Source organism: Tachysurus vachellii, chromosome 13, assembly GCF_030014155.1.
Source record: "Tachysurus vachellii isolate PV-2020 chromosome 13, HZAU_Pvac_v1, whole genome shotgun sequence".
Taxonomy (NCBI): domain Eukaryota; kingdom Metazoa; phylum Chordata; class Actinopteri; order Siluriformes; family Bagridae; genus Tachysurus; species Tachysurus vachellii.
Genome location: NC_083472.1, coordinates 13,647,104 through 13,672,742, shown reverse-complemented (window position 1 = coordinate 13,672,742; position 25,639 = coordinate 13,647,104). Strand labels below are relative to the sequence as shown.

Genomic DNA, 25,639 nt, shown 5'->3' with positions numbered 1-25,639 from the left:
TGTACTGTTCCTTTAATAGAAATGTCTACACCCTAAATAGTCTCTTGGGGGTGTTACTTGAACATTTACATATACTGTATATAGCTCTCTAATCCATGTATTTAAATTCTGTCTTTAGTCATTTCTGTATTTCGGTCCATATTAAAGCTTGTGTTTAGGTTTGTCATGAAATATTACTTAGAATTCTAGATCCTAATCATGCATACTGCTAATGAGTTAACCCGAGGGTCACTGAATCAGTTCTTAATTATATTTTTAGGCTGAAGAGGAAATGAGGAGATCCCTTTGACCTGACTTGATGTAGTTTGATTAGTCATTGGATTTGCACTGCACTGCGACATTTACTGATTACAGGTCAGGATTTATGTAGCATAGCAACATTGAGATAATCTGCCACGTCACGTTGGTAAGAAACCAACTTGAACAGTAAAACCTGTTGGCCCTGAAGTTAGCAATGCAAGACACTTGTGGTATGCCAGCTATGTAAGAGCAAGGAATGAAAGGTCATTGATAATATCAGCTCAAATTGAAAAACTAAAAGAGAAGTATAAGCTATTGCTGTTTCCAAAACCTTTTTCCCTGACACTGTAAAAATCTTGATCCAATGCCACCAGACTCTGCTTTCACATTCAGCTTCTTCAAATTGCCTCAGACACAGACATGCTGATCTTTACTGTCTGACCAATTATCCATGTCTAGCATTTTTTTTCTAAACCTGTGTCTCTGGATAAATTTAGTCACTTATTTTGAAACTTCCTCTAAAATACAGATCATATATATTCCTGAAAAGGGTACAGCAGTCAGCTTCTGCTTTCCTCAAAGTGTTAAGCACTTGCTCAGCTTTGCCAGAGCTTGTCGACTCTGGTTGGGAGACGCTCAGCGACCTGAGATTTGAATTGAAATGTTCTTTATATGGAAGTCTGCTTGCTGATATGATGACTATGTTCTTACTCATCAAGCTCCCTGGGAAAATAGAATTGGAAGGTTACTGATTCGTATTGTCTCCTGTCGTGCATTCTTTTTCTGTTTTCATGGGTTGGGTTCTGCACTGATTCGCCTTCTAATTATGGTACAAATGCAACTTGCACTTCTGGTTTTTTTTTTGTTTGTTTTTTTTGGTATTTTTTAACTTATTTAATGGAAATAAAATATTCAAACCTAACATTGTGATTGTATGTCATTTGAGTTTTGTCATTTGAATAATTGATGTTATTTCTTTGCTAAGAGTCACTAGGATTAGTGTCATTTTAAGTTGACTGCAAAATGTAGCCTTGGGTTATAAATTTGAGTTTTGGTGTTTCAGTGTGCTTTTAGTATAGTGTTTACCATATATGAACATACCTTTATGTGTTGCAGTGGATTTTAGTGTAGTGTAGAGAGACTAAGCAGAGAGAGAGTGTTTACGTTTAACGCGACTTACATTTTTTATCTTAATTTTATTCTACTAAGCAGTTGAGAGTTAAGGGCCATGCTCAAGAACCCGGTGGTAGCAGCTTGGTGGACATACAATTGCAACTCCTTAACCATTAGGCTACCACATCCCCCGGGTGTGTTTAATGTATATTTGTCCCTTGGTGATATAGGAAATGCAGTCAGACAACGTTGTTTGAAAGAAATGAAGATCAAATGCTAGTCTTTGTATAGTGCTCTCTTCTCTATTACAGACAGCAATGGACTCGACATTGTTGCTGTTGCAGGGTTGTTTCTCCTGTGTGAAACATTTAGCTTCTGATACCATTCCTATAGTTAGCCTGCTCAGTGTTCTATGAGAGATCCCTCGTGTGTGTGTGACATTCTCCATCCAGCCGTGTATAAAGTCTCCAGGCTGAAGCAGAAGCCATCGCTTTCCCCACCTGTTGTGTAGCTTAGGAGCAGCCATGGCCATGCTGAGAGTGTCCTCATACCGCAAACTCTTTGAGGAGGAACATCCAAGATCAACTTCATGGCTCAGCCAGCGCTGTGGAACCCAGATCCTCTCCTCTTCTGCCAGGTCAGACCTACTGTATCTGACAATATTTTACAGCTACTCAGATATACTGAAGACATGAAACTCATTTTTATGGCATTTTGCTTTCATGAGGGATAGAAAGTCTATTCAATAATTTTAAGTTTATTTACGTTTTCTTTATATAAGGAAAGGAGTTCAAGGACTCAGGAAACAGATGTTTTGTTACAGTAATGAAAATTGTCATGTGGTTCTACCAGGAATGCTCCATAATCATTCCATAAACCCACCATTAACAAAACTGTTATGTTTATTTACAGGCCATTTGAATTGAAATGATTTAACCCAAGCTTCTATTTTTCCAAAAACAGCCAAACATACTGTTGTACACATTTAAATGATATTCATATGTATTTGCATATCATGATATGCATGATATCAAATACAATTGATATCATGCATATCATGATATGCATGAATAAGTGAAATGGGCTTAGTGATGGAGTGTATTTTCATTATTGCCTTATGTTCTTAGAAATCATAGAAATCCTTCCAGTGTATTTCTTTATTTTGCTCTGTGCTAAGATAAGTCAAACTGAAACTTCACTGTTTTTAGCATTCCAGTTTCACTATGTCCAGTTATTAGAATCAGGACGTATGTTATAGCCCATGTTTGTTTAACTTTTTTCTTTTTTATTTATTTATTTATTTTGGGGGTGGGGTAGGGGTTGTTGTTTAAATAGTAGAGTCATGAAATTCTGACCTCACCCATTTGACTGGTAAACATACTTCACATTAGTCATATCTGATGGCGTGATTGCTCGATTATTCCTTCACATTGTAGACATTTGCTTGTATGCTCTTCTGTTTGCTTGTGGTTTCAAGTCAAACATCATCATAAAGTCTGTTTAGTAGGACTGGAGTTTCCATGATCGACTGCCCTGAACCGGACTTCTCTGCAGCTCGAGCTTTAAACAGGGAGAGTCTGATGCGGTTCTCCCAGGAGCGCTCCATAATCGCTGCCCTTAATGATCGCCTGGCGGTCCTTATCGACATGGTGAGACTGGGAGTGGTGGCACATTGCCAACCGGGTACAGAATACCTGGCTACATGTTAAAGGTTCCACAGAGCACAACCTTATTACTCCTGTGTTCAGTACAAAAAGCTTATTACGCATTTGTGAAAGTAATAGATTCTTTCTCTAGAGCCAATTAACTTATTTCCAGACTATTACTTTGATACTACTGATTATTGTGATTGATTACAGAGGGTAGTAATTAACTTGGGTGTCTGTCTGTTTTTAATATCACTATAACAGTTATTATTTTATGAGTTTAGTGTTAGAAGACCCTGCAGTACTTCTGTAGCTTCATATTGTATGTGTATGTCAGGTACGATGTCTGGAAGAAGAAAATGAGTCTTTGGAGGCTCAGATTGTTGAGATGGAAGGGAGATTGGCAGCCAGACCGATTGCCTCCAGCTCCAGCAGTCCCGACTGCCCATCATACTCCAGCCTGGAGGCTGTGATTGAGAGACTGCGCAGAGAGAAGGTGTTTAAACTCACCAGCATTAGACATACCAAATGTCGCCATTTTACATATCAGATCATGTTCACAGTTCATAGACATATGGCATGGACCAGTAATACAAAATGCATAATATTGTCAGTATGGATGCATCACATTCACATATTGGCTGTTTCATTAGCATAGTCATGACTCTTGGAAATAATTTTCCCTCACTGATATAATAAACAGAGTTTAGAAATGCAACATGCTGAGTTATTAATTAAGTTCAAATCCAGGCCTTATATGGTCTCCTGTGCTCTGTTATCCTCAGGACGAAATTTTGTGTCACAAGGAGGAGCTGAAGAAAAACCTGCATCATATAAAAATAAAGTATGAAGAGGTTGTAGAGCAACGGACTCAGCTCCAACTGGAGCGCAAGGATGTTGCCGTGGTAATGCCATAAAACCTTATGGAGCTGAACAGTGCATTGACCATTATTCTTTGTTCATTTCTTCTTCTAGTAAACCAAATGGCATCTGCACTAGTAAGGTACCTTAGTGGTATAGGGGAACCTTCACATATATTTCAATATTTACTTACTTCCTTCATGTGTAATACCGTGGAAATTTCCACACACCATTTGTTCTATTTTTCACATTTTTCAATGATGTAAATTGTTATAAAACAATGTTTCATCTCTTCCAGAGCCAGACTGGCATGCAAAATATAATTTGTAAAAATCTAAACAATATGTAGTATTTAATTTTCAGTTTACTATTCAGTTTGTGAGAACAGACCTTTTTCACTGAGTTTTTCCAGTAGATGGCAGCCTCTACATCCAGATCAGTGTGTAATGACATCGCCCTTACTATGAGAAGAGAATAACTTTGAAAAAGAGAGGACAAAAACGGCACAAATCTGTTCTAGAGAGCGTTGATTAGCACTCCCATGCTGACTCTGGGCTAGCGGCCATGCCGAAACATGAGACGCTGTGTTCATCGAACATCTCATCACTCCACACATGTCTCTTCCAATAAAAGAACAGATGTGGGAAAGCTGCTACAACGGTTTATAATTCATTCATGCAGGCTCTCATCTCTCACTGCCACATGCTCTATGGTGTGCTTGGCTGCACTGAAATCTGAATGGAGAATGAAAAAAGCTGCTATAAAACACAGAAATCGAGCGTGAGAGACACAGCGCACTCAAAGGGAAATAGGTCAAAAATAGAGATGGCAGACTTTGGTGAAAATAGTTAAATCTTTAAAAAGTTTTGGTTGCTGGCATGGCATTCAATCATCCTGAAATGTATCATTAGCTGATTAAGGCAGATTTAATACGGCCACAGAACAGATAAGGTCATCATATGGAATTTAGCCTCTGGCATCTTTGAGCTGGAGAAAAAGTGTGTGTTGTGTCATGAGTCCAAGCTTCCTGTGGTCCATCACCACTCTGGCACATTCATATGGAAATGCCTTCATTCAGAGTAATTGAATTCTTCGCCAATTAATCAGGCACCCTGAGAAGCCCGGATGAGCTAAGTGAAATAGGACTGTCTCACAAGGACCATGCCTCTGCCATACATTGTTGTGTGTACACAGTAGCTGGAGAGGCAGTAACTCAACTTGGGTTTCACTCCCACTTCCCTGAATGGTATGCCAAAAGCACATGCTAACACACTAAATAGTTTGTCAAAATAGCTGGCTACCTAAGGGTGCACTGACACTATATTAGACACTGCTTACTATGTGGTAGGTGTGATCAGTGTAATAAGCAGGTCAAAATAGTTTTATAATACTACAGTATGTGTATAGACCGGTTAGGCTAAATCCATCATTTCTGCACTATTTTGACATATTGTTAACATGCTGCTTGTACAATGGCTATGAAGCACATAGTTTGATGGTGTGTGCTGCCCTCTGCAGGAGGTAGATTCAGTGACTGCTGACTGCTTGGCACTAAGAGAACAAGCAACGATCTATGAGGAGCAGTTAGCTACCATGGAGCAACAGCATGAGTTGGTAAGAAAACACTGTACTGTATTCTGAGATTTTTCCATTGCAGTTGTTCTTTATACAGTTTTCTATCTGAATTTCAGTTCCGAAGTGTTACTGTTACTTGACGTCCTATTCTGCCATGCATTTATTCATTTATTTATATTTTGTACCCACATGTCTGACTAATTTTAGGTAACAGTCCACGTAACTCTTAGTCCACTGTGAAGTGGGTATGATCCAGAAGAATCAGTTGAAAATCAAGAACTCTTTCAAAAGTGCTCCTTCATTAGCATATATATGAAATATATCTCATATATATTTATCAGTATACATCCCCTACAGAATAGATGAACAGACTGCATAATAATTTCCCAGAAAACACATGTTTCTTTCTACAGTCCTATCATAGAGTCATGCATAAGTATTCACTCCTGCTTACCTTTCCACATTTCTGCAGTGTTACAACCTAGGAATTAATTTCATTGGGATCATATGTCAAATTTTAAGCTTGCTAAAGATGGTTTTTATATGGTTAGCATGTTTTTTCAGTAGTCAAGTTTATGGCCGTGAATTTATTGCTCTGTTTTGCCTGCTAGTCTAAAAGGCTGGAGTAACTGAGCTGGTCCTGGCCCATGGGCCGTATGCTTGACACCTCTGGTCTAAGGGATAACACTGGTCATTCCAATCATATTGCTTCTTTTGGTTTCAAGAACAAAAGTCAAAACACAAGAAAAATCCATCCTCTGCTATGATTCTAGCAATATGTAAATGATGATAAGTAGATGATTGTCATAGTGTATGTATGATTGGTTAGTAGACGCACGCAAGCATGCACACACGTGCGCATACACACACACACACACACACACGCACACTCATAAACATGCATTGATGCTGAGAGAAAGGGTGCTGTGGTAAGTAGCCACTCTCATCAGCTGTTAGCACACTCCATTAAACTTTGACATGGAAGCGAGTGAGAGAGAGCAAATAACAGCCAAGACCTGGCCATAGAGACTTAGATGTCACAGCTGATGGAGCTTTGGCCCACATAACAACATAAGCTTTGAAAGAAGCTTTCTCTCTGTCTGTATTGCCTCTCTCCCGGCTTTTCTTTCTTGTTCACTTTATCTTTTTATACATTCTCTTATGCAAACCATATTTTCACAGTTTCTCTATACCTTTCTCATCTGTTATTCTCTACCCTCACTGCTTTTCCTACAGGAGGTGATAGACTAGCAAATCCCTCATATCAGGAATGGGAGCTGGAGGCAGAGAAAACTTAATCATTATGCTTTTTCCCCAGTTATCTCATGTTTAACACACTTCCTCATAGCCATGCTTGCAGTCCATGGACTCATCTGGAGTATTAAATAAGGACAGGCATTTTTATGTTAGCTCCCATTGACAGGGTATTCAAAGCAACTTGCATTCTCTGGATAACTCTTGCACTATTATTGTTATTATTATTATTATTATTATTATTATTATTATTATTATTGCTATTATTATTATTATTATTATTATTATTATTATTATTATTATTATTATTATTATTATTCAGGCAATTATTCTAGGCATCTAGGAATGCAGAGGAGTATGAACTGTAACATGAAGACAGAAATGTATCCTCTTAATGGTGTGCTGGTCCACAGAGTATTGAGAGTCTTTGTGAGCCTGCAGCTGAAGATCGGGATGATCCGACCGTATCTCTGCAATTCCCCTCCATCGACCTCACTCCAGCCATCACGGTTATCAACGACTATTATTGCCAGCTGGCTGAAAGCCTACAGGTACATTATGGGGTATATTTAGAGCCTATTCTACCTTGACACTTAACCTTTTAAACATGCAATTGTGTACACATGGTCACTTTGCACAGGCTAGCAAAGATTTATTCTGTGCTCAAACAAACAAGAGAATGCATGTTGTACATGGTGCAGCCTTCATATCTTCTTTCAACAGTATGTTCAAGGCCTAAAGAGCATTTAAGTCAATTATGTAATTAAGACATGATATTTCATCTCCTCAATGTAAAAAAGGCACAAGTTGGAAATATGATCATTTAGGTGAAAACAATCCAAAAGTGAAGGCAAATCACTGATGAATTCTTCTGTCCATTTTAAAGACAATAAACTAGTAATTTGATTTCTATTCTATGTGTTTATACCGTTAGACTGAATAATTGGGCTGATTATGTGGAGAGTATTATTAACTCAGCGCTACATTGTTTTAATTTATACTGCAAATCTTCTAGAATCTGTGTACCCACTGAAAACTAATCTACAGTCCTGCCCAATAGTTATGAATACACACACACACACACACACACACACACACACACACACACACACACACAAACATAGAGTCTCAATTCTCTTCCCACCGTGCAAACCTGAGCTTTCACATGTCTCTGTGGGACCAGCATCCGTGTTTTCTTTCTCACTTTACCCACTCTAGAGAAGCTCTGTCCACTTTTTTCCAGCACAGAGTATTATTGTGTGTTTAGAGATTTTTCTTCACAGGTCATCCACTAGCACCATTCCCCTTTGACCCTGCCTGCCCCTAGAATGGTGGCTCTACATTGGGTCATGGCCAGTAATCAGTGTCCTGGCCTCCTTCCCAGGCTCCTTGGGAGTTTGGTAAGAGGTAAGAGGGCTATTGCACAGGGAGCTTGGTTTCAGGAGTCCCTAGAGAGCCTTCAGTGTTTGTGAATGTGTGTGTATTAGAGAGATTTTCAAAGGCATGAGAGAGAGTGGGTTTTCCTTTCTAAACAGCTATGTTAAACTCTACAGTTGTTTTCTCTATGTCTCTCTTCTCCTTTGTACTTTTTGTCTTCTCTTCTCCTGCCCTGTGGCACCTGGATCCAGGGCCCATCTTTGAGTCTGGGCCTCATTACCGCTCCAAAGGGCCAATTGTCTCAGTCACAATTGATAGTGATTGGGTCTTGGACTAATGATAATTACCAGCTGATTTTGGCTCATCATGTTAGCTTACGTGATGGCCCCTCATTTGCTTTTCTTTCACTCTTATTTATGCCTGCGTTAATTGGGAACAAGTATGAGGTAATGTAAGTGGGGATTAATTCGGCAGTGCCCACGGCCTACTCTTCGTATATGCCAGAGTCACTTTGTGTAGTAAGATGATCTGAGTGATTGGACATGACTGATGCAGTATGCTTTTCTTGTGTTAATAGTTTGAGTCCAGGGCTGTTGAGATTGCCAGAGGACAAGAGAAGAGGAGGAACCTGGAAAAACTTACTGGAGGGAAGGTTAAGGATAATTCTGAGGTGATGGACGTGAATGGTCTGAAGGAGCTGGTGAGTGACATTTCCTCTGTGCTACACTCGAGCCATCGACCTGCTGTTTTAACAGCCTGATCCTTCTACTGTTGTTTTGGAACAGTTTGATACCTCATGATTTCAAACGATTTTAAGCCTATGATGGCCCTATCCCAGTTTAGTGTTGAAAGCCCTTCGATGTTTCTGCTTGAATGAACCAAACGAGTGCTTAAGAGTCATGAGAGGTCGGAAGGCTGAACAGGAACGGCAGGGAATAAAGCATGAGTGTTCCTGTGACCGGAGTGTTTACACTGAGTGATAACACTGGGAGATGAGAGTGCTGCAGCGTCTCCATACCAGTGTTTATCTGTCTTCTAAAGTTATCACATTTCACAGTCTGCCAACCAGCCCTTCCCCGTTTATACTTTATAAACTTCACACATTCCAGCTGAGTCTCAGGAGAAGGTAGCAGAAAAAATAAAGCCCAGTAATAATAACACTTCACCTATCAATTCCTATCAAATCACCTTAAGTCACCATTTCTCACTTAAGATTTTGTATATATATATATATATATATATATATATATATATATATATATATATATATATATATATATATATATATATATGTGTGTGTGTGTGTGTATATATGTGTGTTTGTTACTGTATCTGTTTATTAAGACACACTTATTATTAATCATTTTAAAAGAAGTATAATTCACTGTAGCGAGAAGCATCTCGAATTTGAGCATTGCATGATTAAAAACCATTCATTTCTCTCAGTTTACGTTTTAAAAGACAGGGAAATCATCAGTTGATCACAGCTGACACCTTTTCATTTGCAATAACAAACACAGCGGCTTGGTTCTAATTATGTTGGTTGTAGTCAAAGCCCACTCTGAAAATAAACAGAAAATAAACCACTCTGGCTGCTTTCATAACACCATGTGCTCTTCCTTAATCTGCTTCATGCAGGCCGGCATTGATGGACAGCCTGCCTTGTCCTGTTCCTCTTCCTCTCTTTCTCTCCCACAATCACACTCTTATTTTTGACTCAAACCTGTCTTTCAATTTCTTTTTCATGTCCACCTTGCATCCAGCTCTTGGTTTCGGTTCTTCTTTTCACTATATTTTTCCTTCCCTCTCTCTCTCTCCCTCTCTCTCTCTTCATCTTGTGGTCAGTGTTCAATGCTTTCAGGCAGGTTACTTCCTAAGACCCAGTATGGCTAAGCAAACTGCTTGTGATGAAACGAGATCGCCCTGGGCTTTGTGTAATAAGGGAAGCATCACCGATGTTCTTCCATCGACAAAGGACACCAGTCACCTCACCAATCAATCTTGGAGCAGAGCAACGACCACCTCTGTGGTGTGGCTCATCGGCAGTTAATAAGGCAGCTTGGAGGCTCCTGTGATCTACCTCAAAGAGAAACAGAGGCAGCTTTTTCCATCCATCTCTGCCAGCTGACTGTTTAGCTTACCTGATTACAGTAATTATTCACAGCATTAGACTGCCCTGAGGTGGGCCATATAGCTGTCTGCATTGTGTTTGTTGTAAGGAAACAAAAGCAACCTGACATTCTGGCAGTCTTCATATTAACATGCATACCATATCATGGCAGCCTAGACATTTTATGTTGATAGACAAAGTTTCAAAACAAAATATGTCGACACTCTATTAAGTCTGACTCTTGTGTGTTAACATGTACAGTTACTTGCACTGAAAGTACAACCATCTGCACCACATGTGATTCTAGATTGCTAAACTGCAAAAGGAGCTCGCTGATCTGGAGGCATGTGGTGAGGAACTAGAGGCAGAGACTGAAGCAAAAAAAGAGGCTCATCTGCTAGAGATAGAGGAGCTGGAAGTAAAACACTGACTATTATATAGAGAAAAATTCCATACCGCAGAGCTGTAGAAGGGCATGAACCCATTTCACTAACACACTCTGTGTGTTTAGACCTGCATCTGCCAGCTGGAGAAAGAAGAGGCTGACTTACAAGCACAGATGAAGGAACAGATGGGGGACTATGAGGATCTGCTCAATGAGAAGATGGCACTGGACATAGAAATTGAAGCCTACAGGTAAGATTCAAACAATACCAGTGTAAATGTGATTCAGTAGCTAGGCTTAATCAGGTAGTATAAGTTTATTTAAGTCCTAATAGAGAAGCTTATCTTCTTAAAATATAACAATCAGCAATGCACAAATACACACTATTATTATTATTATTATTATTATTATTATTATTATTATTATTATTATTATTATTATTATTATTATGAATTAATATTATATTATAATATTAATATAATTTCTATAATAATATTAATAGAAATATAATATTAATAGAAATGTGCAGCTCCTGCTGTGGTTTAAAATCGAGTCCCAATAGAAAGAGTGGGAATAGCAAAGATGAGATCATTATGTGTCTTCACACCTGAACAAACCCGTGTTTAGATGAAGACATTACTAAGAATAGCATCATTTACAAGAAAGAACTCGGTTGCAGGAAATGCATCCGTCTGCAGTCGTAGAAACCATGATGCCATTTCCTGTATCCTTGAAGGCGCGTGCTTCCACTGCATTGTTAACCGTCACCTGTTGTTATGCACTGTGACGCACGTGGCCCTTCTTCGCATTTGCACACAATGGCTCATTAAAATAGGCGGGAGGCAAACTTGGCCTTGTCAGACTGTTAATGTCAGAGCTCGCAGCAAACAGCAAAAGTAGCTCTGCTACTTCAGCGCTGCATGAAACTCCAAGGTCTGGAAACTCCATTTTCTTACCAGGCTGTCTTTATTTTTATTCTCTTTTAGCTGACAGCTGTTAGGTTGTTCTGTGATTAAAATACAGAAGGGCTACATACCGTACGTGTTCATCTCTTATTCATGAAAGTCCTTTTAGACCAAGATTCTCTGCAACTGCTCTTCCCACAGTTTATATTTAAAGCTGTTTGTCCAAAAGAATGTCTACATATCCGGCCTATTACAGAGTTACCGTAGAGCTTTAGCTTTATTTGCACACAGAACACACTGTATACAATAAACAACTCTCATTAGTAAGAGGATTTGAGCCCTATAGTGTTTCATGACTGGCATTAAGGATCTAAGTGAGAAAAACAGTGATCCAATGCAGACTGAGTCAGTGTTTTAAAACCTTAGGGCTAAGGTCAAATAACTGCAGTCTTACTTGTATTTTTTCCTCTTATGTCTTTGTCCCAGGGTTTTGGTGGAGATGGAGGAGGAGAGATTGTGCTACCCTTAAGACATACAATATCTTGTGTATTGCTGCTGAACTAACAGACTTACATCAAATTGCACATTTAAAAGGTGTCTGTACCTGCATCTACTTTCACTGGATGTCTTATCGAGTACACATAGTGTATAGATGTATTTGAAAGTTAAACCATCTCTGACTGGATACATTACTGTCATTTCTAATATTGTGAGACTCCTGAAGGGTGCTACATTTTGTTTTGTTTTACAAATAATCACATTTGTTACTGTTTTCTTAACCTTAACACATATAGAACTCTCAAGATGGTGCTAACATGCTGAAATAAAAAAATTATAATATATGCTCAGTTTTGAAATGTCTAAAATAGCAATAAGACACAACATCATTGGTTGTACAGCAATCCGGAAATCTATTTAAAACTCATACAATTTTTTGTATGAAGGATGTGTTGATAGTTTATGGTTATTTTAGTTTTATAGCTGCACATTTAAAAAAAAAAGAAAAAAGGAGCTGAAAAGCAAAAACAGGTCTACTGTGCAACGTAGTACAACAAGGACTGTTGATCCAAAGCCTTACATGGAAAGCCCTTCTTTTTCTACTTCTTTTTTTTCTTTGTAATTATTAAATGATAATCAGCCTAGCTGTTACTGTGCACAGTTTTCCAGCCTCCCTCTACCTTATCCATCAAGGTACACATATAGGACCAATGCTCATTGATCATATATTATACGGTGGTGGATCATAAGCTACAACTGTATAAAGCTACAAAGTGAACCTGTGTGCTAGGGTTGCCTAAAAACTCAGTACTGAATGTGTCTACAATGCAAGTGAGTCATACTTGAATAAGACCATTAGACACAACATTTTGAGCAAATACAGACCTGCTCCCAAAGATAAATGGCATCTAAGAATCTTTCCAGATCATTGATAATGCTCATAGTAATCAGTGGCTGTTAACCGCAACTTGTGAAAGAAGGGAAATGTCTGTGCTTTTCTGTGTAGGTGTAGTGATGGAAATTTCCATGTGTAGCTTCAGAGTCTCAAAAACTACATCTCCTAAAACAGTGGTCTGAAGCACATGCATAGAAACCCATAATTAAGTATGGCACTGTGGAATAAGTCATCTCTTGAATTCTCACCTGACACTGATCAATGACATCCTCTTAAACCTTTGCCCTTTTCTGCACTGTCCAAATGCTACTGAGCTTTTTTTTTTTGCTGGAGGTGCAACTTAATAAGCTTGTCAAATTCTATGATTAAATCTTTTGCTCAGTCTAATTAATTCATGTTTTCCACCTTTCTCCAATTTTGCTGACCACCTGAGAAATCTCTTAAATGTCCTTCTTTTAACCTGTCTTGAGTTATGTCCACTATAGTTTACTCATTTGTCTTTAAACTTGTGCTATGAGATAACAATTTTAATGTTCTGTTAGCTCTGCAAAATGTTACTAATAATGGATCAGATAAGATTACAGCTACTGGTGAACTGAATGAATTTAAGATTATCCTTACCGACCTAGTCAGGCAAGCTGACTACTTTAATTGTGTGGATATGAAACATGACAGACATGGGAGGAAGTCACTCTGTCTTTGGGGCCCTTGTTTTTGCTGCTGAGGCACTCCATCATTCTTAGTGCTTCAGGGCACCAGATCTCTTATGACTTACTCCCCCAACCACTTTTGTCACAAACACACACACACACACACACACACTCTTACACACACGTGCCTTCTGGGACCTTCTGGAGAAGTATGGCACATTCAGCCTAGCCCCCTGGGCAAGCGGGCAGTTCCTGGCCTTTATGGGGTTCAGTGGAGGGGGAGAGCAAGCAAAAGGTTGACTGTGGAACTGTGGTAAGATTTATGTTAGTTTGATTGTGTGCCTTTCTGTCTCCCTCAGGTTATTCTCTCTTTGCTGACATCTCTGTTTGCATTTAACATGCTGTAATAGAATTATTTCCTAATATGTTCTCTACTTGCTGAAGCACAAATTAGATTTGATAAAAGTCTTTGTATACTTGTATTGTGCTATGCAAATTCAAATCATATTCTCTACTAAACAGTTTAATCATATTTTCCATTTTCATCCTTTTAGTTTTAGCTCAGTGGAAAACAAGTACGTATCTACGCCGAGATGGCCTCATTAAAATGGAAATGATTGCTCTTTGTCGCAGCACTCCAAAACACTGATTTAATGGCCTGATTGTTGATTAAAGACCTGCTGGTGGGTTGGGGATTCATCAAGCATGCCTTACCACTTACCCTCCACCACACCAGCACGATAGCTGTTAACCCTTACAGCCTAGCAGCACCTTGAGGTCATTCCTCCCTTTACACCCAAATCTCGAGTATTCAGTCATGAGGTTGGTCATCAAAGAGCTTGGGTCAATGGTCACTGACAGGTCTGGCCTTTTAATCCCAATACCATTCATAAGGATAGAGTATGGGGGAAGACAGTGGGAGTGCCATCCGTGATTAAAAAAAAAAAAAAAACTTTGTTAACATTTCTTTCCTGGAGGTACGTTTCTTGACTAGATTTTCAGAAAGTAATTGAGCAAAACAACTGGGCTTTGTGAAGAGAGTAGAAATATAACTATACAAGTAAGTTTATGGAAATTGTGATTGTTGTATGCTGACCATAGCAAGGTAACACATCAGATACCACATGTAGGACCATGGTGCTTGCCTACATGAAGAGCAGACATTGCTTATGCCTGCTGATATTTGAACCAAGTAAAACAAGCCCTATCAGTCAACACCTCTTCTGCCTCGGACATGAAGAATTGAATTAGAGAATGGTGGTGGTGCTGACCTGAGCAGCTTGTATAACTCAATCCAACTCTCTTCTCCTGATAGGTGTCCTGGACCGGGTTTATACGTAGCAGCCTGATGGCTATGCAAACAAACAGTGTCCTGCTGAAAGAGAGGAATATTTTACAATTCAATACAGGTTGTAAGAAGTATGCAATGAGTTAGATATTTCTACTGTAAATAAACAGGGTGGGAAGGGATGGTGATTAAGGAGAAAAATAAAGACTAGATATATACAAAAAGGGGAGACTATTCAGAAGTATTTCCCTAACAGTGGAACAATAATAAATTATGGGAACTTCTCTGTCTGGCATGACTGAAATCCTTTTCATCTCTAGCTCTCTCTTCAGTTGCTCTTCCATCTATTCTTAGAGCTATTGGGAAGGAGATCCCTGAGTAAACATTTTCTCTTCACTGGAAGAGTTATACTGCTGCTTGTTCCCTGGTCTACAGTGCTTGTCCTGATGAGGTGATTGGGTGTTTTAAATGTTTTCTAATGACCGTTGTTCCGTTAATGATGAGACTGCTGACCGCAAGATGACTCTTGAGTTCTTCCACTAAATAAATGATTTAGATGCTCAGTGGACCTCCATTTTTTCTGGAGGAGATCAGTAGCACTTGTGCATTGGCAATGCAAATGACTCTGTTGGTTTTTTAAATCAACATGCCAGGGCAGAATATTCAATGTATTACTTCTACATGATTTTCTCAGATTGTCTGTGTCAGTGCCACCTAATGGGCCATTTATGGTGGATTTATTTCTATTTGCCAGATTTCTTTAACATTAGAACTGTGGGAAATAACAAGGCTTATTCTTTCTCTTAATGTGCCTAATTAAGCTACTGTATATTACATGATGATCTTCGTGAAAAATTAGAAAGTCTTGATACGTTCCCACTTGTGAATTGGCAGCAGTTCCATATTGTAGTGGCATTCATTCACACTGTAGGATTAGTTTTGTTTTGCCAATATGTCTACAACTGTGCGCTTTATGAGAATCAGCAAAAGTGAAAATTATAAAAACAATGAAACATGCAATAACTGATAATTAGAGCTCAGACATATAGGGAGATTGTGTGTATCATTTTATTTCAACATGTTAGGTTATTGCATTTTGTCTTTTGTTTTTTTTTAATGCCCCCTTACAATTAATGTTTTCTGTCTATTATCTAATCTTGATTCACTTGATCTACGCAACATTTCTTTCTATCCAAGTTCCATCATATTCGTATGTTTGCATAAGTGAACGTCCTTTTTCAACTGATTTGGAAGCTTGTTTGTCTCAATGTCTCTTTCCAAGTCCTGGATAGCACTTTACAATAACTGCACATAAACAATCCTGCACTAATACCTGAATTAATACTTAGGTATATATAAACTAATCACAAAGCAACGAAGAGATGGTTTAAACTATGACAGGAGTCTTATAAATTTGTGTGTGAATAAGGAAGAAGTACATGTTTGTTAGGTAATATTTTAATGAACATGTGGAGATAAACAAACTAAATCAAACACACTTTGTATAAAAGAATATGATTTTTAATTGTTTATATAATTTGCTTAAGATTATTTTTATTGAGTGTTGATGTTTTGACTTAGTTTACCTCTGTGTGTTAACACGTTACTTAACAAATGTACTAACGTATTCTTTACACATGAATTCATGACTCATGTTCTAGTTAAGTTTAATTTATTAGTTCCTGATTAGGAAATGCCTTAATGCAGCATTACTTTATATGTAAATATTAATTCAGGAGTTAATGCAGGATTATTCTTGTACTGTCACTGTAAAGTTTTACCATTCCATATCACTAGATATATTTGAATTGACCTGGCAACTGGCTTGCCTTAAATCGTTGTGTGAACACTCTTTTAGTATTTTGTCTCTGTCCAAGAGTAAATATATATTTCTGGCTTTTGAACAACAACTTTAAAATAATTTTCAGACACGTTCTCATTCATTTTACTGCATGCACCGGTCTGCTTATGCTCAGCACTGTGACATGATTCCCCAGGAAGCAGGAGGCTCTGTTTTAGCTTTAGTGAAGGGATGCTATCAGATTTGGCAGCCGCTCAGGGTATGTGTTGGTACCCGTCTATTCTTATTGATGAAAGTGTCCGTTATCTTGCATGAGGCATCTACTGTAAAGAAATTATTGCACATTATATGTCCCCCATTATCTGCCTAAAGCTATGGGATGATTTTGCAGAGAACACCAACAGCATGTGGAGCTTATAGTTATTAGCCACTGATGGAAGGATGCTTATCCTGGAGTTTAGGTGTTTTAAAGTAATACTGTCCATATGCTTTATAACAACTCAGATGTTTTCCTCTTGCTTTATGCTTTGTAAATCTGTGTCTTAAGTAACCATTAAATGTTCATTATGGTATTGATTTAATTCAATCACTGACTAGAAGTTCACTACGAGATGTTGTCATGCCTCCAATTTCTAGACAAAACAGGTCTTACTTCAATCTCATGCAACATCTGCAGCCAATTTGGCAAATATTCCCACACTCTATTCTCGAGGGCTCTGAGGTCTGCCTTGTCGGGAAGAAAGAGAGCAAAGCAGAGAGGCAGACCTATACAAATCCACAGACTGATAAATGAGGGGTTAAAACAGACCTTATCAGTAAATAGACATTTCGGAGCACTACTTATTTAAAGGGCTAATAATGATGCTGACACTCTGCACTCTGGGAGACTCAGGTATAGAGGCCAGAGCTGAGGGTGAGCTGTGGAGGAAGTTTACACTCCATCACAGCAAATTAAAATTTATTCAGTCATTTAATAAAAATGCATTGAGTTTGAGCCAAACCAAAAGCAGTGGCTGCTTAAAATATATTTCAACAAATGTGATCTAAGAAAAAGTACCTAGAGCAGAGGTTTTGCCAAAAGTGAACAGCACAGCAAAAGTATATACAGTATTTTGCACACACCAGAACCGAACTTTTCAGTGGTACAACAACAAAGTGGGGAATTTTTAATGCCTGTGAATGGTTTGAATATCAACATTATTTTATTATTATAGCACTCAAAGGCTCTTAGGTGGTGGCTTAGTGGTTAGCTCATTTGCCTCACGCCTCTTGGGCTGGGGGTTTGATTCACTTCTCCACCCTGTGTGTGAAGTTCGCTTGTTTTCCCTGTGCTTTGGGGGTTTCTTCCAGGTCTGCCACTTTCCTTCCCAGTCCAAAAACATGCACTGTAGGTTGGTTGGCACCTCAAATTTGTCCATAGCATGTGCTTGTGCCTGAGTTTCCTGGGATAGACTTCAAATTCACACGACCCAGCATAGTACAAGAAATACAGAAAAACGGTGAATGGAGGATCACAGGCTTGATACATTGCATGGTTAATGGGAACTGCTTTTGGGTGAAATTATAGGTTTTATAAGTGTACAGTTTTAGAAATTTAAATGTTTCTTATGAAATATACAGTGGCATTTATAATAACAATAAGTAGTTATAAGTAGTAAATAACGATACATTTTCTGTATATTTATTTTCTACATGTGCATAGAATATATGACGTGTATACATGTACAATAACACATATCAGTGTCTGACAGAGCTGTTGTTGGATCCATCAACATTTAGACTATAGGAGAGACAGAACCTGACAGAGGTATAGAGAGAGTGAGTGTTACAGGCTCAAATAGAAAAAGAGTTTCAGCCAGAGAATGGTGCTGATCGGTTAACACTTCCTCAGCCTTTCTCCAAAGGACATCCTTTGCCATGGCAACTGCATAAACATCAGACCCTCTCTCCCAGGGTGAATCTGCAGGGAATTTCTGAAGGTGCAATTTATGAAGCATCAGCAGGGGATTATGCTTCTGTGCAGCAGAACCCGACTGCAGAGATTTTCATAGCCCCAGGGAAGCTGAAAGAGTGATTGCTTTCTAAATAGGTTAATATCGGTCTTGTGGGCACACAGTATGCATGAATAGTTGGTGACCTTCGAATGTCTATACGTACTCACCAGAATTTCCCCTCTTATAATGTAAAGATGATGGTCCTAACCTTGTCACTCATCAAAGCTTGTATCGAAACTTAAATGGCTTCATCGACTTGGAACTTTCTAGAATGTAAAGGCTAAGTACTCTGCAAACGGCTAATATATCATCTATACCTTACTGAGGTAATTCCTCTGCTTTGTAGCCTTGGGTTAGACAAATGTTTTCCATCCATCCATCCATTTATCCAGCCAATTTCACTAAGTCTGTTATATAAATCACAATCACAGTGGAACTCAGAAAACCTGTGTGGAAGGTAATAATACACTCTAGATATCAGTCCACTGTATGACACACTTACACACATTCACACACTCAAACCTACAGCTGTTTAGCACAGCCAATTCATTGATTTTTATTTAACATTTCTTTGGTCATTTTGTAGAATAGCACAGTTCTAACAGGAGTCCTGGCTGCAAGACAACAATGAACAGCTTTACATTGATGCTAATGAATGAATTCAGGCAATTTTGTAACAAACGGGATTGGAATTGGGCTTGAAAATATATATACTTTCGGAATTGGAAATGATTACATATAAAGAGTCTTGACTTTTTATCTTAGAATTGATTTTTGTTATATTTCAATTGTAGAACATTTATTTGTCGTGTTTTTAGTCATTTTTTTCCTGAAAGTTTAAGTGCTGCAAAGTCATTTTAAAACTTAGTAGTTGGGACTTGATTTTGGCTTATACACAAGGTTTCAGTGTCAGTATTGGTATTGAAAAAGAAATGTGGTCTCTATGGGCTAAAAAATACATTCACATGGTGTTGTTGGATAAAATAATTTATTTTTTATTTTTATTGTTAAACTTTCTAGTATGCATAAAGAATGTACAGAATAGATTCTGTGGTGAAACTTTCTGTAAACATATATTTAGCATTGTCAGCACTTGGCAACAGTCTGTCTCAAAAGTCTTAATGAAATAAACATTCTTAATAATCTTAATTTTCCACACTAATGCAGTAATTCTTGGAGAAAATTGTATTAGAGAATTGTCTCAGAGTATTGTCTATGATGACAAATAGGTTGAACTCGGGTGTAATGAGTGAATGAGGGCAGCTCAAACCTGTGGCTGTGTCCTGTTTCTGCAGCTGTCCACCCGCTGTTCTCTGAGGGAGATTCGAAAGTGACAGGTATGATAAACAAGCTCTTGTGCTTCCAATAAAGAGATGTTTGACATGTTTTCTGAATATGAAACTCAATCCAGAATTTTGTACAGAGTGTTTTAGTCTGGATGACTGGTGGCTCTATCCTGCTTCTCACTGGCAGGAGTTTCTACAGTACATATCTACACAGCTCCATTGTTTCTATCATTTGCTGTTGTATTTGCAGCTAAGATTTGAAATGTTTACGCAACAGGTAATGAACCATTGCAAATGAGGGAAAGGAGAGTGGTGTGTTCTACTTGATGCTGTCTCACTCACTTTAGATCAACCTGCTATTGTTTTGGTTGTTTGTTGGTGCCTGAGGCAACGGAGTCGTGGAAAAACTCTGAGACGACATGAGGAAGAAACCTTGAGAGGAACCAGACTTATTAGGGAACCCATCCTCATCTGTGATTATAACTAGTATCGTTTCTACGACTGTATATAGTCAGTTAGAGTTTTGTAACTAGAATGGCAGCCAGAAAAGATATTTTTATAAGTTCTGCAGGTGAATTCAAGTTCAAAACTTATTTACCGTATGACATGAAGTGAAATGCTGCTCGACTGTCCGCATCATCAGAATAATAAGAATAAAAGAGAATCAAATGGGGGGCACGGTGGCTTAGTGGTTAGAACGTTCGCCTCACACCTCCAGGGGTGGGGGTTCGATTCCCGCCTCCGCCTTGTGTGTGTGGACTTTGCATGTTCTCCCCGTGCCTCGGGGGTTTCCTCCGGGTACTCCGGTTTCCTCCCCCGGTCCAAAGACATGCATGGTACAGTAGGTTCATTGGCATCTCTGGAAAATTGTCCGTAGTGTGTGAGTGTGTGAGTGAATGAGAGTGTGTGTTTGCCCTGCGATGGGTTGGCACTCCGTCCAGGGTGTATCCTGCATCGATGCCCAATGACACCTGAGATAGGCACAGGCTCCCTGTGACCCAAGATAGTTCAGATAAGCAGTAGAAAGTGAGTGAGAATCAAATAAAAATTTTAATAAAACACAAAAATTAGCATAGAAACATCTACAGCATACAAATATGATTAAAAACTAGAGGTGTAAAAAATCGAGGTGGGAAAGAGAAAAAAGTACGCGGACAAATATAAAATGTACATATTCAATTCAGTTTTATGTGTACAGCACTTTACAGAAATATAACAATTAAAAAATTTGAAAATTAATTTTAGATTTATTCCTAATGAGCAAGCATGAGGCAGATTAGTGGTAGAACAGCATGAGTATTAGGAATAAAGTGCTGATGTGTGCAATCTGTGTAGAGCAATCTATTTGCAGTGCAAAACAAAAAGTCCAGTGGAAGTTGTGTGTGTGTAGTAAGTGAGTCCAGGAAAAGTATTGTCCTATTATAGCCCAACTCTTTCAAGCCTGTACATGAGCTCTGCATTGAGACAATTTTGAAAGTGAAATTTGAGATTAAAGGATGAAGAAAAGCCATTTAAGTTAACTGCATAATGCAGTAGGGAGTGTTTGTGGTGGATTGTTGCTTAATATATGTTAAGATATTAAGATTTTTGTCTACCGTCATGAAAGCTCACAAAGGGCCCTGAAATACATTACAGTGTTGTAATGTAACGGAGTACAAATACTTCGTTACTGTACTTAAGTAGAAATTTCACGTATCTGTACTTTACTTCGCTATTTAAATTTATGTCAACTTTCACTTTTACTCCACTACATTTCCTAGATAAAATGTATACTTTTACTCTGTTATGTTTCCACTAAGCATCTTCGTTACTACAATATAAAATGTGTGCGACTGCAATAAGGGAGGTTTAGCGAATCACTGCTCCTAGATTGCATTACACTCCGCACGCTCTATTTCAGCGTAATGTTGCCAAAGGAGTAGGAAGCACAACTGAAACCGCCATGGAAGCACTTACTGGAGGTCCTCCCGTTATCGTAGATGACTACCCCAATGATAGTGGTGAACTCGGTGAACAGGGTGAAGAAGATAACGTTATACACTCGTTGCCGCATTTGCAAGAAATGTTTCTGTACATTGGACTTCTTTCTACCGGATGCCTCTTATGCCTACCGAAAATCACTGAAATTTTTATTTTTTTTTTTTACTTCAAATAGTTAAGTACATTAAATATCAGAAAATTACTTTTGATACTTAAGTACAGTACATATCAGATATTTTAAGACTTTAACTTGAGTAATATCCTAAAAGGAAACTTTCACTTCTACCAAAGTCTTTTTCTAGTACGATACTTGTACTTTTACTCAAGTATTGCTTTCTAGTACTTTATACAACACTGCCCATCAGTCCCAGTACGTCACATCCTAATCTCTCCTACCTGTTTTATGTTTCTCTGCATTAGCACTCCTATATAAACTTCTGGATTCTGTGTTTCTTTGTCAGGATTTAGTTTTTGTAATGTTCTTGTGTTGTCATGTGTGCTAGTGTCGCTCATAGCTTGTACGTCTGTATGGCTTCATACCAATGCATCCTTGTTTATGTTCCTTGTTTTCATGTTGCTGCTTTGTTAGCGCTGTAATGAAATTTGCATCCACTTTTGTCCTCCGTTTCATGAAATATACATGTTACATTGCACCAAAGTATCCTCACACAATATGTTTGTGAGTTGGTTTTGGATCTTGATCTTGCTGCAAGAGCGACTCTAAATAACCACAAACATCCACATGGTCTGTCATTCTGCTAACATTGCTTGCAACTGACAAAGACATACAAATACTAAACAAGAGTGAGGGATATTTTTCTGATAGCATTTCTCTTTATGGGGGTTCTGCTGTATTTACACTTTTGGCTATGGGTTTTGTATGTAGCATGTAATACACATACTGTACACATTTCCTGTGCAGAAAAACAATGTGGTTTACCGAACAAGATTACATATCTGGGGGATGTTGAGAACTGTGAATGTTTTCAAATCTACATGTAGTGCATATTGCTTAGCCAGGGCTGTTTTACATAAATCATATCAAGCTTGAAGCAATGTACCAAATCTCACTGACTGTCTTAAACTCCACAAGGAAGAAGGAATATTTATTGATGTATAACGTATAAAGACAGAATTATAGCACTTTTCTTCACTCCTAGCGGTAAATGGCAAAGCGAATCGGTTTTCATTTGCAAGGTTACTCTTTGCATGGCTTTGTCATGCTCCCTGCATCCCTAACCATCACTTCATCTATTTTATCTGGAATCACCTTTTATTGAGATTGAATGACTTCCGGTCACTTTGTTACATCTGTTCATCAGGAGCACAGGGTTTTGCTGGATTGGCTATGATGGACATGATCAATAATTTAGCTCAGATAATACTAACTACAGATTTACTACAGTCCATTAGGAAGTAATCAATCAAATCAATCAAAATATGATAGTATTTAATTGAAAACAGAATCATTGGATTTGTAATCTGTGGGGTTCTCATGTGGAAGTGCAAAGAAAAAAGTGCTAAATCACTTCATATCCTATCATGGTGGTGAAGATGAGTGTGGTGAAGATGAGCACGGTGAGGGAGAATGTAGTGAGGAGAAGCATGATGAGGATACTGAGCATCCATAAAAATAGTAGCTTGTTTGAATTCTTACTGTTTGTTAATTATAATGCCCAGAGGGGGCACAGTGGTTTGGTGGTCATTGAAAGTCATGTTTGCCTCATAGTTCAACTCCCTCCTCCACTATGTGTGTATATATAAGTATTTTGCGTACATATTAAACATACACACGCATAAATATACATACAACGCATACATATTAAACTGATGCTTTCTGTATTAGTTCTTTCCAGTCAACTTCTACAACTGAACGCTCTTTTGACCATAGTATACTTGCCCAGAATTGTATTGTAAAGCAAAAAACCTCTTTTCTTTGTTTATTTTCATTTTATTTTTGTTAAATCAATTCCCCTCATTGTAACAGATCATTTTCACAGTTTGTCCCATGTGCATGTTTCACCATTCAGCTCAGCTTACTCAATAAAGATGTTACTATGAAATTTTATTTGTTTGTTCATTTCTTTTTTGCATTAAGAATAAATCATATTTAAAGCATCCTTCATGTGGAAAACCTTATCTGTGTGTATTATTACATGTGTGTTTGTTCTGTTGCTTCTCACACATATTTTCTTTTTTGTTTTAATGCCTGGTTTGTTATGCTGTAGTTCCATATGGCAATAGGATCTAGGTTTAGTAGAAGTGTTTGTGTTTCGAGTCACAACTGTGCTCTAATTGAAATTCTATAGATATTTTGTACAGATTTTTGTTCTATTCACCCTGTTTAGACAGATGTTTTAAGAAGCCCATGTATTTAACAGCTGGGAGAGTCAGATATATCGATTTACAATATAAAGTGAAAGATTCAGAAATAAATTAAAAAACAAGAACACTAGTGAGGTCAGGCACAAAGTCTGCATTTCGGTTCATGTTCAGTGGGGTTGAAGGTCATGACTCAGTGCAGGACACTCAATCCTTCCACTCCAATCTTAACCAAACATGTCTTTATGGAGGTTGTGCACAGGGGACATGTTTTGGCCCCATAGTTCCAGAGAAGGGAAATTGTGTAATTCTATACAATTGTGTGCTTCCAACTTTGTGGAGACACTTTAGGGAAGACACACAAATGGGTATAATGGTCAGGTGTCCGTATACTTTTGGCCATACATTGTATCTCACTGCCATTACGCTATAGCACATGTTGTTCGAGTCGCGCAACTTGATGTTAATATCACATATATTTGCCCAACTGCTTCTCACTGCTGCTCTCATTATCTCTCTGTGTGAATATTTGATAATCTTCCAGTTTGTATAGACTGTGAGTGGTGTAATGGAGTGATGCAGTGGCAGCAGTGGCTTGGCGGTGGTGTGATAATCCCACAGACACTGACACTGGGCAGTATGGTGGAGGTCCAGTACATCTGTGTGTTCTGTACATCCCCACTGTCTGTGTTTATAGTCTGTCTCAAACATGACAAAGCACTGCTATCACCACACACTCGGAAATGAGAAAGAAAAAACTCTCAAGGGTCTGTGTTTAATAAACAATTCACCAGAAGCAATTATCTGATACAACACTTACTATAATTTGCTGTTGGACCCACTTTCTCTTCACTTGCCAAACATTATCACACGCTGAAATCTTTAATGCATTAAGAACCTAAAGTAAAGGTGATGAAATTCAAACCTAATTCAAAGTTCTACAGAGGAAGTGTGTTGGCATAGTGTCTCTCAATATCAGTGTGTGGACTCTCTTGAAGGTATGCTCTTTTATTATTCGAGCAATCACACAAGGCAATGTTGAGCACCAAGACAGCAGGTCCACTCCAGCTGCAATCTAATTTGCTGTCAGCCCCACTCTGAGCTCGAGCTGTGAAGTGAAGTACAGGCTGTTCCAGAAAAGCTTGTCTGACTCTGGCACTGCTGTGTCTGTGTGTGGCTCAGCTGGCTGTGAACATGGATAAGAATGAGATGCAGTGGGAGTTTTTGCGCTTGCTAGTTTTGATCACTTTCTTTTTTCAGAGGTCTCAGAGAATTGAACCGCATTAAGACATCATTATTAAATGAAAGAATCAGTCGTGTAGTAAGTAGGGTGTAAACACGGTGTACTTCAGAAGCTGATTACAAATAAAGCATTGCTACATTATTTTAAAGTTATATAGTATAATCCAGGGGGGCACGGTGGCTTAGTGGTTAGGACGTTCGCCTCACACCTTCAGGG

General features: G+C 38.4%; 1 protein-coding gene across 1 annotated transcript; it reads left to right on the top strand.

The window, feature by feature from the left end:
• The first annotated feature begins 1,877 nt into the window (after positions 1-1,877).
• vimr2 (vimentin-related 2) lies at positions 1,878-12,049 on the top strand. The gene is made up of 10 exons (XM_060885585.1): positions 1,878-1,990; positions 2,861-3,002; positions 3,337-3,495; positions 3,785-3,904; positions 5,379-5,474; positions 7,103-7,240; positions 8,644-8,766; positions 10,484-10,594; positions 10,688-10,812; positions 11,953-12,049. Exons 1-10 carry the CDS (start codon positions 1,878-1,880, stop codon positions 11,993-11,995), a joined length of 1,170 nt encoding a protein of 389 aa, XP_060741568.1. The 3' UTR covers positions 11,996-12,049.
• The last annotated feature ends 13,590 nt before the right edge of the window (positions 12,050-25,639 follow it).

What these genes read in the sequence shown, in the direction of transcription:
- vimr2 (XM_060885585.1), top strand. Translation starts at nt 1,878, where the DNA reads ATGGCCATGCTGAGAGTGTCCTCATACCGCAAACTCTTTGAGGAGGAA. An exon ending in AGCTGGCTGAAAGCCTACAG is followed by an intron (nt 7,241 to 8,643) that starts GTACATTATGGG and finishes TTGTGTTAATAG; the next exon opens with TTTGAGTCCAGGGCTGTTGA. An exon ending in ATAGAAATTGAAGCCTACAG is followed by an intron (nt 10,813 to 11,952) that starts GTAAGATTCAAA and finishes TCTTTGTCCCAG; the next exon opens with GGTTTTGGTGGAGATGGAGG.